Source organism: Phoenix dactylifera, chromosome 3, assembly GCF_051530095.1.
Source record: "Phoenix dactylifera cultivar Ajwa chromosome 3, Ajwa_hap1_PhDact_Kaust_v1.1, whole genome shotgun sequence".
Taxonomy (NCBI): domain Eukaryota; kingdom Viridiplantae; phylum Streptophyta; class Magnoliopsida; order Arecales; family Arecaceae; genus Phoenix; species Phoenix dactylifera.
In genome coordinates, this window is record NC_143192.1 from 38,174,077 (window position 1) to 38,186,726 (window position 12,650).

A 12,650-nucleotide genomic window follows, 5' to 3' on the forward strand; every position below is an offset into this window, starting at 1 on the left:
ATGAAGTCTCATATTCGACTCTTGCAGCGTAGCGATAGAGACTCCATCTAACTTAGTTAGATCTAGGCCGAAGGCAGACCTAAGTCAAGGTAACCCTTCTTTGAAACACTTTGGTATTGCTCCTAGATCAGAATACAAATGATGAATCAGAGCACATGGAGCCATCTCATTATTTTCCTGTAAAGAAAAATATGGTGGACTAACCCCTTAGTACTATGCACAGAAGGGAGGAGCCGTATGAGATGAAAATCTCACGTACGGTTCTGGAACGGAGATTCTTTGAATAGAATGAACGACCGTAACGGATGTTGGCTCAATCCGAAGGAAATTATGCGGAAGCTTTCATAAAAATTCTCGTAGAATCGAGAATGAAGTTTTCATTCTGTACATGCCAGATCATGAATTAGTAACTGCATCCAATCTCCGAAAAAGTCCCAATTGTTTCGAACTTTCTATTTTTGGAATGGGATATTTACGGAATCCCCATGAATAGATCAAATCTTATTCCATGATATTTCCATAAGATTCCTCTTTCTTATTCTTAAGCAAGCCCCCGAGAGGGCTTAGTTGATCATGATTTATGTTTCATCTTTCTTTTCCTTTTTGTTCATTCCAAATCGCGATCTTTCTTTAGTACTCGAGATTGGTCTAATGATATTTTATTCTATACCTTAATTGGTCCTATACATATGACCAACTGGGGCATCGGTCATGGCCTTAAAGACATTTTAGAGGCTCATAAAGGTCTTGCAACGGATTTATCAAAATTCTTCTTATCAACATATCTTTTTTTTATGCATTTTCTCTTAGTTTGGTACTTAATTTTATCGATCAATGAAATACCTAGGGTTTGATATATAATAAATTTTCCATCCCTTTTTATAGATAAACGAATCGGTTCGATAATCAATACTCCCTTTTTTATCAATTCTGTAAGAGCTAGATCTTTCTGAATTAGCATTACATCCAGATGCATCTCTCCTCTTTGAATCGAGGATATAGCAATTTTCCTTGGATTTATCAGTCTAAGTAGGAGACAATATACCTTGATATTATTGATCATTCTTTGATTCAAGGAGTCATCCCATCTTAATTGAAAAAGGAAATATTTTTTCAGGAAGAAATCTAGTTCTGCTTCCTTCTTTTTCTTGGATTGTTTTTTCTTTTTACCTTTTTTAATGTCTGATCCCGCGTAATTGTCTTCAACATTTTTTTTTTTGTTTTGTTTTCGTAGATCTGATCCAAGATTTTCTTGTCCCTGTTGTTCGTTTTTTTCTTGGTTGGAATTTTCTAATTTAAGATATTCTTTTTGATTAGATGATATCTGAAGATTTTTTTTTTAATTTTGATTTATGTTGATTCTTTTTTTTTGACTAATATTTTCATAGATTAACTAGCTGAGGAAGAATTTGCAAATTGATGAAACCGGGTGGACGAATTTTCCATCTCCAGGGGAAAATGCTATTATCCCCTATCAAATAAATTCCTAATTCTCCTTTTGGGGCTTCTACTCTGACATAAAGTTCTTGTTTCGACAATTCAAAATTGGGTGAAGGTTTTTTACTAATAAATCTATATTCAAAATCATTCCATTCGGAATTTTTTGCTCTATCAAAGCGTCGGACTTCTAAATTCTCATAGGGACCTCCAGGAATTCCTTCTAGAGCCTGTTGAATAATTTTTATAGATTCCCCCATTTCACCTATTCGTACTAAATAACGAACTAATGAATCTCCTTCTTTTTGCCATTGGACTTCCCAATCGAATTCATTGTAACACTCATAATGATCAACCTTACGAAGATCCCATTGGATTCCAGAAGCTCGTAACATTGGTCCTGATAAACCCCAATTTATTGCTTCCATTTTTTTTTAATGGGAGTAGATTAAATCTAGTAATTTAATTTGATAGTTTTGAAATTTCTTACTTGAAGTTTCCAATCCAATAAAATACTTATTAGGTTAAGTCTTGGGTCTCATGCCCGAGACCAAGTTACTATTATTTCTTTCTCCTCCCTCATGTTGAGTTTTTCAATTTTTCCCGATAAATGATTAGCTACAAAAGGATTTTTTTTTAGTGAACGTGTCACAGCTGATTACTCCTTTTTTTTTACATTTTAAAGATTGGCATTCTATGTCCAATATCTCGATCTAAGTATGGAGGTCAGAATAAATACAATAATGATGAATGGAAAAAAGAGAAAATCCTTTAGCTAGATAAGGGGCGGATGTAGCCAAGTGGATCAAGGCAGTGGATTGTGAATCCACCATGCGCGGGTTCAATTCCCGTCGTTCGCCCATCACATTATTTCAAATTCCAAAAAAATTCGATTTTCAATATTCCTATTTACGGCGACGAAGAATAAAACTATCATAGCACATGGTTTCATAAAATCCGTACGATTTTCCCGATCTAAATCGAGCAGGTTTTACATGAAGATTTTGTTCAGCATGTTCTATTCGATACTGGTAGGAGAAGAACCCGACTCGGTATTGTTAAAAAAAGAGGGTAAGCAGAACCAAGTCAAGATGATATGGATCACCCCTTCTTCTTGCGCCAAAGATCTTACATTTCCGAAGGAACTGGAGCTACATTTCTTTTCAATTTCCATTCAAGAGTTCCTATGTGTTTCCACGCCCAGAACAAGGCTTGTGGGATCCGGCTGACCGGGCCACGCATCCTGGAAAACTAGGCATGCACCCAGACGAGGTTCTTTGCAATGCTCAGACTTTGGATCCCTCGGGGTGGGATTTGGGTGGATGCCTTGTTGGTATAGTAGGGGGCTGCTGCCACGGCGCGTCTTCCGTGCCACGCGCGCCCGCGCACGGCTATGGCCATGGGCGCCCGCGCACGATGTGCCTCCAGTAAGCTTCGAACTGGCAAAGGCAGTGCCTCGAGCTCCATGTCTGGCTGCGGCCGAGAGTTGGGTTCCTCATGGCTGTGGTTGATCAGTAACACAACAAAACAGTTGGCTCTATCTCTGTACCATCGCTCCAGCATATTAGCCTTGCAAGGCCGCATCTCTTTGTTGCAAGTTGCTATCCACCGCTTCTTTTGTCCTCCAATCCTGAACTCCATGGTCATGGAGCCGTAGTCAGTGACTACTTTGCCCAAACTCTGTAGCCATGTGTTGCCCAGAACTATATCTAGTCCGACAAGCTGAAGCACATGCAGGTCCGCTTTGATTCAGACCCATTGTACATTTAGCCTGACTTCTCGGATAACCTCCTCACAAGTAAGTTTTTCGCCGCTAGCCACTTTGACATTAAATGGCTCTATGGCTTCTCCTTTCAAGCCTACTCTTCTGAGTATTTCAGAATTAATAAAATTATGAGAAGACCCATTGTCAACTAATAATGATACCTCGTACTTGCCGATCCATGCCATGAGCCTCATGGTTGAAGGCTGTTGCACTCCTAACAATGCATGTAGGGATAACTCGACTTCATCTTCCTCTTTGGTCTCCTCAGTTTCTTCGGTGGGTTCTGGGCCACCGCCGATATCATCTGTTTTTTTGCGGCGTCTTTGGTTTCCTCCTCACTGCCTACGTCTAGCAGGTATGCCTGGCCAGACTTGCAGCGATGCTCACGGCTCCATTTGTCGCCGCATTTGAAACAGAGGCCGCGCTTGATGCGGTCTTGAAGCTCCTCTTGGGTGAGTTTCTTGACGGCTTGCGGCTTGTTGCTGGATGCAGCGACCTCTTTTCCTTTGAAATTTGCCTTGGGCGGTAGGAATTTGGTGACTTTGCTGTTGGACCCATCCTTGGCCATTAGTCGCTCCAGGCGGTAGCTTTGATCAAGGATCTCAGCCATGCACATTGCCTCCTGCAGCCTAGTCGGCTGTTTGAGCTTTCTCTCTTTAGCCAGCTATGGTTTGAGACCGTCAATGAAGGTCCCAAGCAAGGCTTCCTCGGACCATCCGCTGACCAATGTTTGTAGCTGCCGGAACTCATCGATGTAGCCTCGGACTTTGCCTTCTTGTGTGAGTTTTGCAAGTTGGCCGTGATGGTTGATGACGGAAGAAGATCCCTATTGCATCATGAATTCATCTACAAAGGCTGACTAGCCCATTCTCCTGCCTTCCTTCTCATACTAGGCCTGGATCCATCTCCACCACCAGTTTGTCCTGCCTTCTAGGGAAAAACTTGCAAGGGTCACTCGATCAGTTCTTGGCACTTCATGCACATCAAAGTACTGATCTGCCTTGCCTAACCACTCATATGGGTCTCCCACACTGAACTTTGGGAAATCTATCTTGGGTGTCTTAAGCCCTCGCTCCCTCGGCCGAGGACCCCCTACCAAAGTCTTCATCCCGACCTCCTCTCATTCTCCTCTCCCTGTGCTCCCTTCGGACATGAGGCCTTTGAGCAGAAAAGGACTTCTTCTGCCATAATTTTCTCCTCATAGTAATCTTCTTGCCTCACACCCTCTCTATTCTCTTCAACCCATCTCTCAAACACTACCCCGGGTCCTTCTATTCTACTCCCCAGTCTCCTGTTTTCTCTGATGCCATAGCCCCAACTGCCTCCTTCACTCTCCCCCTCTTCTCTTGCCTGGTCCTGCCTTGAGGCATGCGACCTAGGCCTATCCCTCTGATTTTTTTCTCTCCTTCCATTCTCTTCTCAAATCTTTCTAAGTTAGCATTCGTCTCCCTTCTCATCTCCACTCCTCTTCTCATCTCGGCCAAGGTATTGGATAGGATTTCCAATGCCCTACCAAGCTGCACCGAGTGGCCTTCCAAGGCCTCAATCCTTTGCTGGTGGTCATTTGAGTCTCCTACGGACTCCATCTTTATAAGGCGGAAATTCAAAGCAAAAGGAAGTTCAAGTATGGCGTTTCCTCTTGAGATAATTTATCTCAATGAAAGCACCAATAATGGAGGGTGCTCTCGGTCCCCAAGCCCCACACCATTGCCTTTCGTTGCCTCTTGGCTTCTTGTCGAGTTGTAATGCTGCCGTGGACCGATAGGAAGGTAAACGCCAAGGGTTTGCTCGTAGGAATTGGAAGTGGCAGCATATTCTTACGCCTATATTGGTTAGAATTCACACTTGGATGGATGGAAATTGATTGCATAGTGGCTTTTCATTTAAACTGAATGATGAATACAAAGTACAAGCGTAGTCAAATAAATCTAGTAGGGTATACAAGGTTCCCACACTAGCCCAATCTACTAAGAATTTCAAAGGAATCCCTAATAGCCCAATCTAGCAAAGGAAGACTTTCTTCTCGCTAGCCTAATCTAGTGAGAATTTGATGTGGTTGTCCTTAGCCCAAGCTCGAAGCCCTTATCTTACAAGTGGACTCTCCACAGGTTTCTTCACGATCTGGATGCTCCGCACTTCTGCCTTTCAAGGATATTTATAGACTGCAAGGTTGGATACAGTTGCTGGGATGCAGTTGCCCTTGGCTGCGGTTGGCTGCAGTTGGTGGGTTGGCTGCGGTTTGCTGCAGTTGGCTCGCGGGATCCATCTGATCGGACCGCGCACCCTGAAAAACTGGGTGTGCACCCAGGCGAGGTTCTTTGCAATGCTTCTCGATCTTTTGGAACCCTCGGGGTGGGCCACCCTGCTGGTATAGTAGGGGGCCATTGCTGCGGCGCGTCTTCCATGCCACGCGCGCTCGCGCATGGCCACGGCCATGGCCACGGGTGCCCGCACACGACCAAGGCCACGGCTCGGCCAAATCCATTTGCAATGCTCCTCAGACTTTGGAACCCTCAGGGTGGGCTTTGGGCGGATGCCCTGCTGGGTTAGGAGGCCGTTGTTGCGGCGCACGGCTAAGGCCACAGAGCAATCTGGCTCGTGCTAGATCCATTTGTAATGCCCTTCAGTACTTTGGAATCTTCGAGGTGAGCTTTGGCCGGAAGCCTTGTCGAGGTAGTAGGGAAAGAATTGCCTGTTGGGGTCCGACAAGATCGCGCGCAAGGGAGCGCACGGCTGGATGGGTGCGCCAAAGCTTGTGAATTGTGCACTTGGGTAAGAGCGCATGCGGCTGGTCGAGCGCGCAGAAGCTTGTGAGTTGTGCGCTCGGTCGTTGTCTCGTTTGGTTGGTGCACGCGGCTGGCCGGGTGTGCAAGCACAGGTGCGTAGCGCGTGCGGCCATTGCCTCGTTTGGCTGGCATGCTCGACTGGCCGGGCGTGCAAATACTGGTGCGTAGCGCGCTCGACCTCTGCCTTGCTCGGTTGGCGACCGTTGTGTTGATGGGGCGAATTCTGGCGTGCAGACTGGTCCTGTGCACTGCCACTGGTGTTGTTGTCGCGCACAGGCGCTGGTCTTGGCCTGCGCGTGTGCATGTTTGCCTTTGTCCTTTCTGGCCGCCTAAGGCTTGGTCAGCCTCTAGGCTCATTAGTTGCCCGATCTGGTCCCCAAGTGTTGCTTGGACCTCGCTTGGCTGAGTGTCATGGCTGTGTGGTTTTGGTGGGTTTCCATCAGTGGCTCAATTGGACTGGGTGCTAGCTTGACTTTTCCTCAACATCTCATTGTCCTATATTTGGGTGATGTTTCAAACATAGAACCTTGCGATCTTGATCGGCTCCTCCTCTAAATTCTGTGGTTGCTTCTGCTATTGGGCATTGATTGCTTGGGAGCATGGCGTGTTATTGGGCATCGATTGCTTGGGAGCATGGCATGTGTTGCTTTGTCCACTTTTCTGTATTTATCCTAGCCTCTTTTGCTATGACACTAACTAGTTGAATATGCAATCCTGACTCATCAAGCTTGGTTATTGCTACCGGTGCCCAAGCCGACCAATCATTGGATCCTTGTCATCATATACAAAGTCATTATAAAGTGGGTAATCATATGTTAGCTCCTCATGGATACACTTCAATTTAAGCTGTTGATTGTAGTGCACATATATCAAGTCATTTAGTCTTTTTTGTATTAAGCTTTTTTTTTGTTGTGTATTAAGAAAAATGTTGACCGGCTGTGCTCACAGCCACTAGAGGACACCGTCTATGAGAGGATATGAGTTGTCAAAATAAAACCACCATTCAACTGCAAATGCAAAAATATCTGAATTTATATTATCTTTGCTTGCCTTGGTTGCGTTCACACCGAAGCCATGGGAGCCCTCGCAAGAAGTTTAACTATGAAGCACACGCCACTTATGCTATTATTATAGCTGCTTGAATTGAAAAATATTGTTCCGAATTCCTAGTAGGTAGCAATGTTCGCATCATTCTCCATCTTGCAGATGATAGTGCGCAGGATGGTCAATAGTTCCTCATCCATGTCTATTCTTGGGATATTATATGGGAATTTTGGGTTGAGGTAGTAGACTACCAAGATATGTAATTGATTTGATTAGCAAACAAAGTATTGCATAATTATATTTTATATGAATAAACAAGCATTGAAGATTGCACTTGGATTACCTGTTAGATGCAACTCCCTGCTCATCTAGTAATCCCACCTCTCCTTAATGATGTTGATATACTTGTTAGTATGCTTCAGATCTGCCTACCTCATCTTAGCCTTGTTAATCATCATCGCATGATAAAAGAAGCTCATCTGGCATACTTCTCGCTCCATAGCTTTGAGCACTGAATACAGGGGTGCGAATGTTACTGGCTTGTCACTAACCCCTCCACATGACCCTGTTCTGTGCCACTACGAGCATATTTGCCTTCTTGCCACTCTATATTCACGAACATCTAGCACTAGTATTGCTTCCTCTATAAGGCTATTAAGTACGATGTAGTGCATGGTGAAGAGGATGATTACTGGTCTCAATATCTCACACCCAATGTGCTTTATCAAAGCCAACACACGTGTGATTATTTGTGAATTTAGCAATGGCTTGGTTTGTATCCACTACTTGCTTCACCTTGTGCATCTTGTCAATGTCCGTCAGCACCACATTTATGCAATGGATAGCACGTTAGACCTAGAAAATGCGGCCTTCAAATCAGTGGAATAATCCTTGAAGTCTTGTATGATGGTTCATTATTGGTAACCACCTGCACGACATGTCCCTCTATCTGATCAATTATTTGTTCCATCAAGCTTAGGATGTGCCGGCTGTCATGCACCTTGTTAGGAGCATCAGCTGACTTATAAAAGAATGTCTTCTTGTCATAATATGTTAAAGATTTAATGATGTTTCATCTGTTGGGCCTATCCAACCATCATATTTCAACATCACACCTTAAGTGTCCCACTCGCTCATATAGGAGGCTATCTCTAAAGATCTTGTTATTATTAAGCAGCTCACTGTGGATATCTTTTGGCCTAAACTCATCCATAGCATGGCTAGCTTTCTGGATGGAGTTGATAATAGGGGGATAGTAGGTGTTGTTTGTGGTATTTATAGGGATGTGGCTATAGGGGAAGCAAGAAACAATAGCTCTCCACATATTCTTTTTCTTATCCTTGATAAGCATAGAATCAACCTTTAGTGCTTGGTGTCTTTGGTGGGGAAGATATGTGGATCTAAGTCATGAATGGTGGCCCTTCCTGGTGTGTCTTTGGGCTTCTTTCCCTTCTTGCTAGCAAAGGCCCTAAAGATAGATGCTATCCAGCTGCCACTCTTACCAACAAACTCTTTCATTGATTGGCTCCTCCTATAGCCTAGATTTGCCCTAGTGGACTTGAAATCAAAACTCCCTTGTTGTGTGAGGACTCAAATTATGCCATGTGCCCGGCAACCTTCTGCCCTTGCCATTGGTTATTCAAGCTATGCCGATGACAATTGGAATGTAGGCTTCCTCCATGTCATCTATATCCAATGTCTCATAATCCTATGGATCCTTGGAGTGATTTGATGGAGGTAAACTATTGACGATCAATCTTTGCTTGTTTGTCCTCAACTTTTTTCTTGGTTCCCTAAAGTCATGAAAGTGCTTTTTTTATCAATTGTCGAATCTCATGTGAGCATTTCCTATATGCAGTCATATCAAGTAACCACTAGCTAGATGCTATTTTAATTTGTCACCTCATCTGTCTTCCACTATGTATTGCATTACTTGCACCTCCAATGGAGACTGGCTTAGAATTATTAAACCATGCTCAACTTATATCAGCATTCTTATCCTTCTTTCTTCATTCTATTTATGTAAGTTTGACGAACACACATCATAAACCTCCTCATTCACCATCATAAATTATGTAAGTGGATCTACACTTTTTAAAAAATAAATAAAATTTGATATATTGTAGACAAATTAGTGACTTTTATAGTTTAATTACTTAAAACATATGATAATTTATAAAATTATGTAAAAACTATGCATGTCTTAGAAAGTATGTCCCAATTATCAATACGCCCGAACATGCTTGAAGCTCCGAGTTGTCCCATTTCCATATTTTCATGATTTTTAGTTGAATTAATGACTATTCATGTTATGGTTATTTAAAAAAATAGATAATTTACATTTATAAATGCAAAAAATGGCTGAATTGCTTCAAAAAATTCTTCTTCATTATCTATATAGAATACTATTTTTTTCATATTTTATGATTTTTAAATATTTTTAATTAATTTTTAAATAAAAATTAATATTTTATCATAAATTCTAAATATTATGTTAACTTGAATAGTGCAATTGCCCATTTATTTATGAAATTTATTTGAGTTTGGATATGTTCGGGTAGCCATAACTATGCTCAAATTTATATAAATTACTGTTAAAATAAGACAGTAACTAGCATGCATACCTCAAATATGCTACCATTTTTTTAAATTTTTGAATGTAATTATTTTTAAACCAAAATTTAGTTTTAATCTAAAAATTACATGATCAAGGAAAAGTTATTCTTTCTTCTTCCATGCATAGATCACCCTTAGATGTACAACATATCATGAAATCATAGCAAAGTACAAAATTTTGGCGTGCTTTTTCCTAACTTCATCAATTTTAAGAGTAGTTTAGTCATAAAAAAAAGAGGGAGAAGAATGATGAGGAGGGAGGGGAAAATACCTGATTTAGCTTGGATGTAGACTCAAAACCAACAAAATTTCTCTTCTCCTGTAATTCTTCCTCACAAAACCCTCCCTTCCCATCATAATTTTTGAAGAAGAGAGAGGAAAATGACATCCCATGGGCTTCTCCTCTCTTTTTGTTAATGAGATGGCCCTAACCAACTTGAACGGGGTTGGATTGGTTCCACTCGGTTTAGAGTGATTCAGGCCGGTTTGCACCGAGTCCTAAACTAATAAGCCAAACCGGCCTAGTTTTGCATTGGTTTGGTTCGGTATACCTTAAACTAGGTGCTTTAGATTGGCAGACTCTGAAAGGAGTGTTCAAGAACTCTTTATGACTTGGTGCTTAGTAGAAAAACTACCTAATCTTGGCTGATTTCTTTAGCTTGCCGGCAATTCTTGGATTTGTTGCATATAGATTGGTTTCTTTATGTTGCCACTCATGTAAGTCCTAGAGATGGCAGCATATGTTCTATATGGAGGATCTGTCTTTGAATATGATTGTTGGCATTTCAATACTTTTTGCAGATGTTGGCCTATGCATGATGAATTAGATGGTTCTCCTCTGTACCTGCATCTTATTTAATTAGAAAAATATAAATATTAAGTGACAATGAAACTGGAGGAATTAATATGATTATATTGGGGAAATTAATGCTTGGTAGATGGATGAGAGATTAGATCATTCCAGGTTAGTTTTAGTTTCTTTTCTGGTAGCATGGCACAAAGGCAAATGTCATGCAAGAAAGTCGACTTCAACCTTAGGTGCCATGAGTATGCTCTTGAGTGGGCTTTGCTTTTAAATGCTTCCAGATTTCCTCAGCTCATACACTCGCTGCTTCTGCCATGATCTTTTATGAAGCCTTAATTGAATAGTCTTTCATAATGTTCTCGTGTAAGCTTATGTAGGTGAGGAGGTAGCAAGGAGAAAGAGTGATGAAGGGGAGAAATGTGAGGGATCAAGAGAAACCACCAATCCCACAAAATTTTTGTGATAATACATTATACGTAAATGGTATTCTTTATCCCCAAAATTTTGTGATAATGGATTCAACATGGTTATCTTGATCAGCTAATTCTCCCTTTCTTGAACTCTTCCTTAGCATCTTCCCGCCCTAACACACTCTATCACCTGAACAGACTTAAACGACTTCAATCTCAGTTTGCCTTGCACATCTTTATGATCAAAATCATTAATAAAACTTTTGTCATGGCATGTCATGTACATTACCATTTTAATGCAAACACCTGTAAATACACTCCGTTTCTATCATTTTAAGGCCTATATTGTTCCCTAGTCCTGCATTTAACTAGCTCCTGCATGGTGCAGTCTTAATTGGATATTTCAATTTTTGAAAGAAAAGGATGTACAACACAGATCCAAGTGCAAGTATCACTTGTTGTGGTTAAAAACTAAGGCTGGCACAACAAAACTAAGAAGAATATCTTTATAACGTGATTAGAAAATCACGAGGCATGTAGCAATTTTGTCAGTCATAATAAGAAATCCTTCTGGGTCATAATTATGGCAGTTAACTTTGTTGATTTTATGTCACTAATGACAGGTGAGAGAGATCTTTTTGGACTTTATATCATATAGATATAAAAAGTTTGCATATTCTTGCTATCTCATAAGCCTTTCTTTTTTCCTTCTCATTGTTAAGCATGCTGTGTACCATTCTAATTTGACAACACTAATTATGATACCAATAACTTTTAGTGTCTCAAATATGATGTAGTTACAAGGCATTATCTAAAGGTTCATAGATTGTTTTCAGAAATGACTATGAGATGCTATTGGCTTTGGACAACAATAATCATCAACATTCTGGTGCTTCAGATAACCAGATTAACAACTTGCCACAAACAGTAATTCAGGTGCAAATTTTCTTTACCTTTTTTAATAATTAAGAAAAGAGCTTTAAAGTTATTACAAATTTAGATGCCATGATTAATCCTTTAATGTTTGCTGCCATGTTCTTTGCTTTTCTTTTCTTTTCTTTTTTTTTTTAAAGCAGACTGATAACGTCGAAGAACCATGTGCTGTCTGCCTTGAGAAGCCCTCTGTTGGGGATACCATCCGTCATTTACCATGCTTACATAAATTCCACAAAGAAGTATGGACTTTCTTCATATCGTTATAGAAATCTTCTTTTTCAAAAGAAATGTTGTTTTATAAATGATAAATCTTTCAAAATGCAGTGCATTGACCCATGGCTAAGAAGAAAGACATCATGCCCAGTATGCAAGTCTGGTATTACCTAATTTTATATGGTCGATTGGAAGCTTCAGGCAATCAACTTCTCTGGTTGGTCAGCTCTATTGTTTGTTCATCAGGGGGTCTTCAGGTAATCCTCCATTCTTTTATGGAGTATTAACCACCAGATGTTATCAGAACAATGTTGGGCCCTGCCAGTAGTCTTTTATGCTGATGCATGAGCTGGTGAAAGTCATCCTCGTGCTTTTTGACATGCTTGTTGAGGGTTCTCAAAGCATCCACCAATAGAGACTTTTATCTTAAGCATGTATTCCCTTTTTATTTATTAAATTGCAGTTGCTGTTTTTTCGGTAACAAAATTGCAGTTGACTTCAGCACCTCTCTATGGTTATATTTTCTGATGCCACCAGTGACACTGTTGATTTGATTGTTAAATAACGAGGGCTGATGAGGAAGTTTCCAAATGAAAACAAATGGTGTGGCCATGTCACCATTTGGTTAATTCTGTTAA

At 40.9% G+C, this 12,650-nt stretch overlaps 1 protein-coding gene across 2 annotated transcripts in view; it reads left to right on the forward strand.

Moving 5' to 3' along the window:
* The window catches only part of LOC103720151 (uncharacterized), a 29,643-nt gene extending 16,993 nt beyond the window's left edge, over nucleotides 1-12,650 (forward strand). The window contains exons 7-9 of one of the 2 annotated variants that reach the window (XR_015976299.2): nucleotides 11,689-11,799; nucleotides 11,940-12,038; nucleotides 12,124-12,650. Coding sequence is in view for 1 of the 2 variants with exons in the window: in XM_008809737.5 (XP_008807959.3) it covers nucleotides 11,700-11,799; nucleotides 11,940-12,038; nucleotides 12,124-12,186 (262 nt within the window). In the remaining variant the exon portion in view is untranslated. The remainder of the gene's footprint in view (nucleotides 1-11,688; nucleotides 11,800-11,939; nucleotides 12,039-12,123) is intronic. The other variant, XM_008809737.5, reaches the window with a different exon arrangement.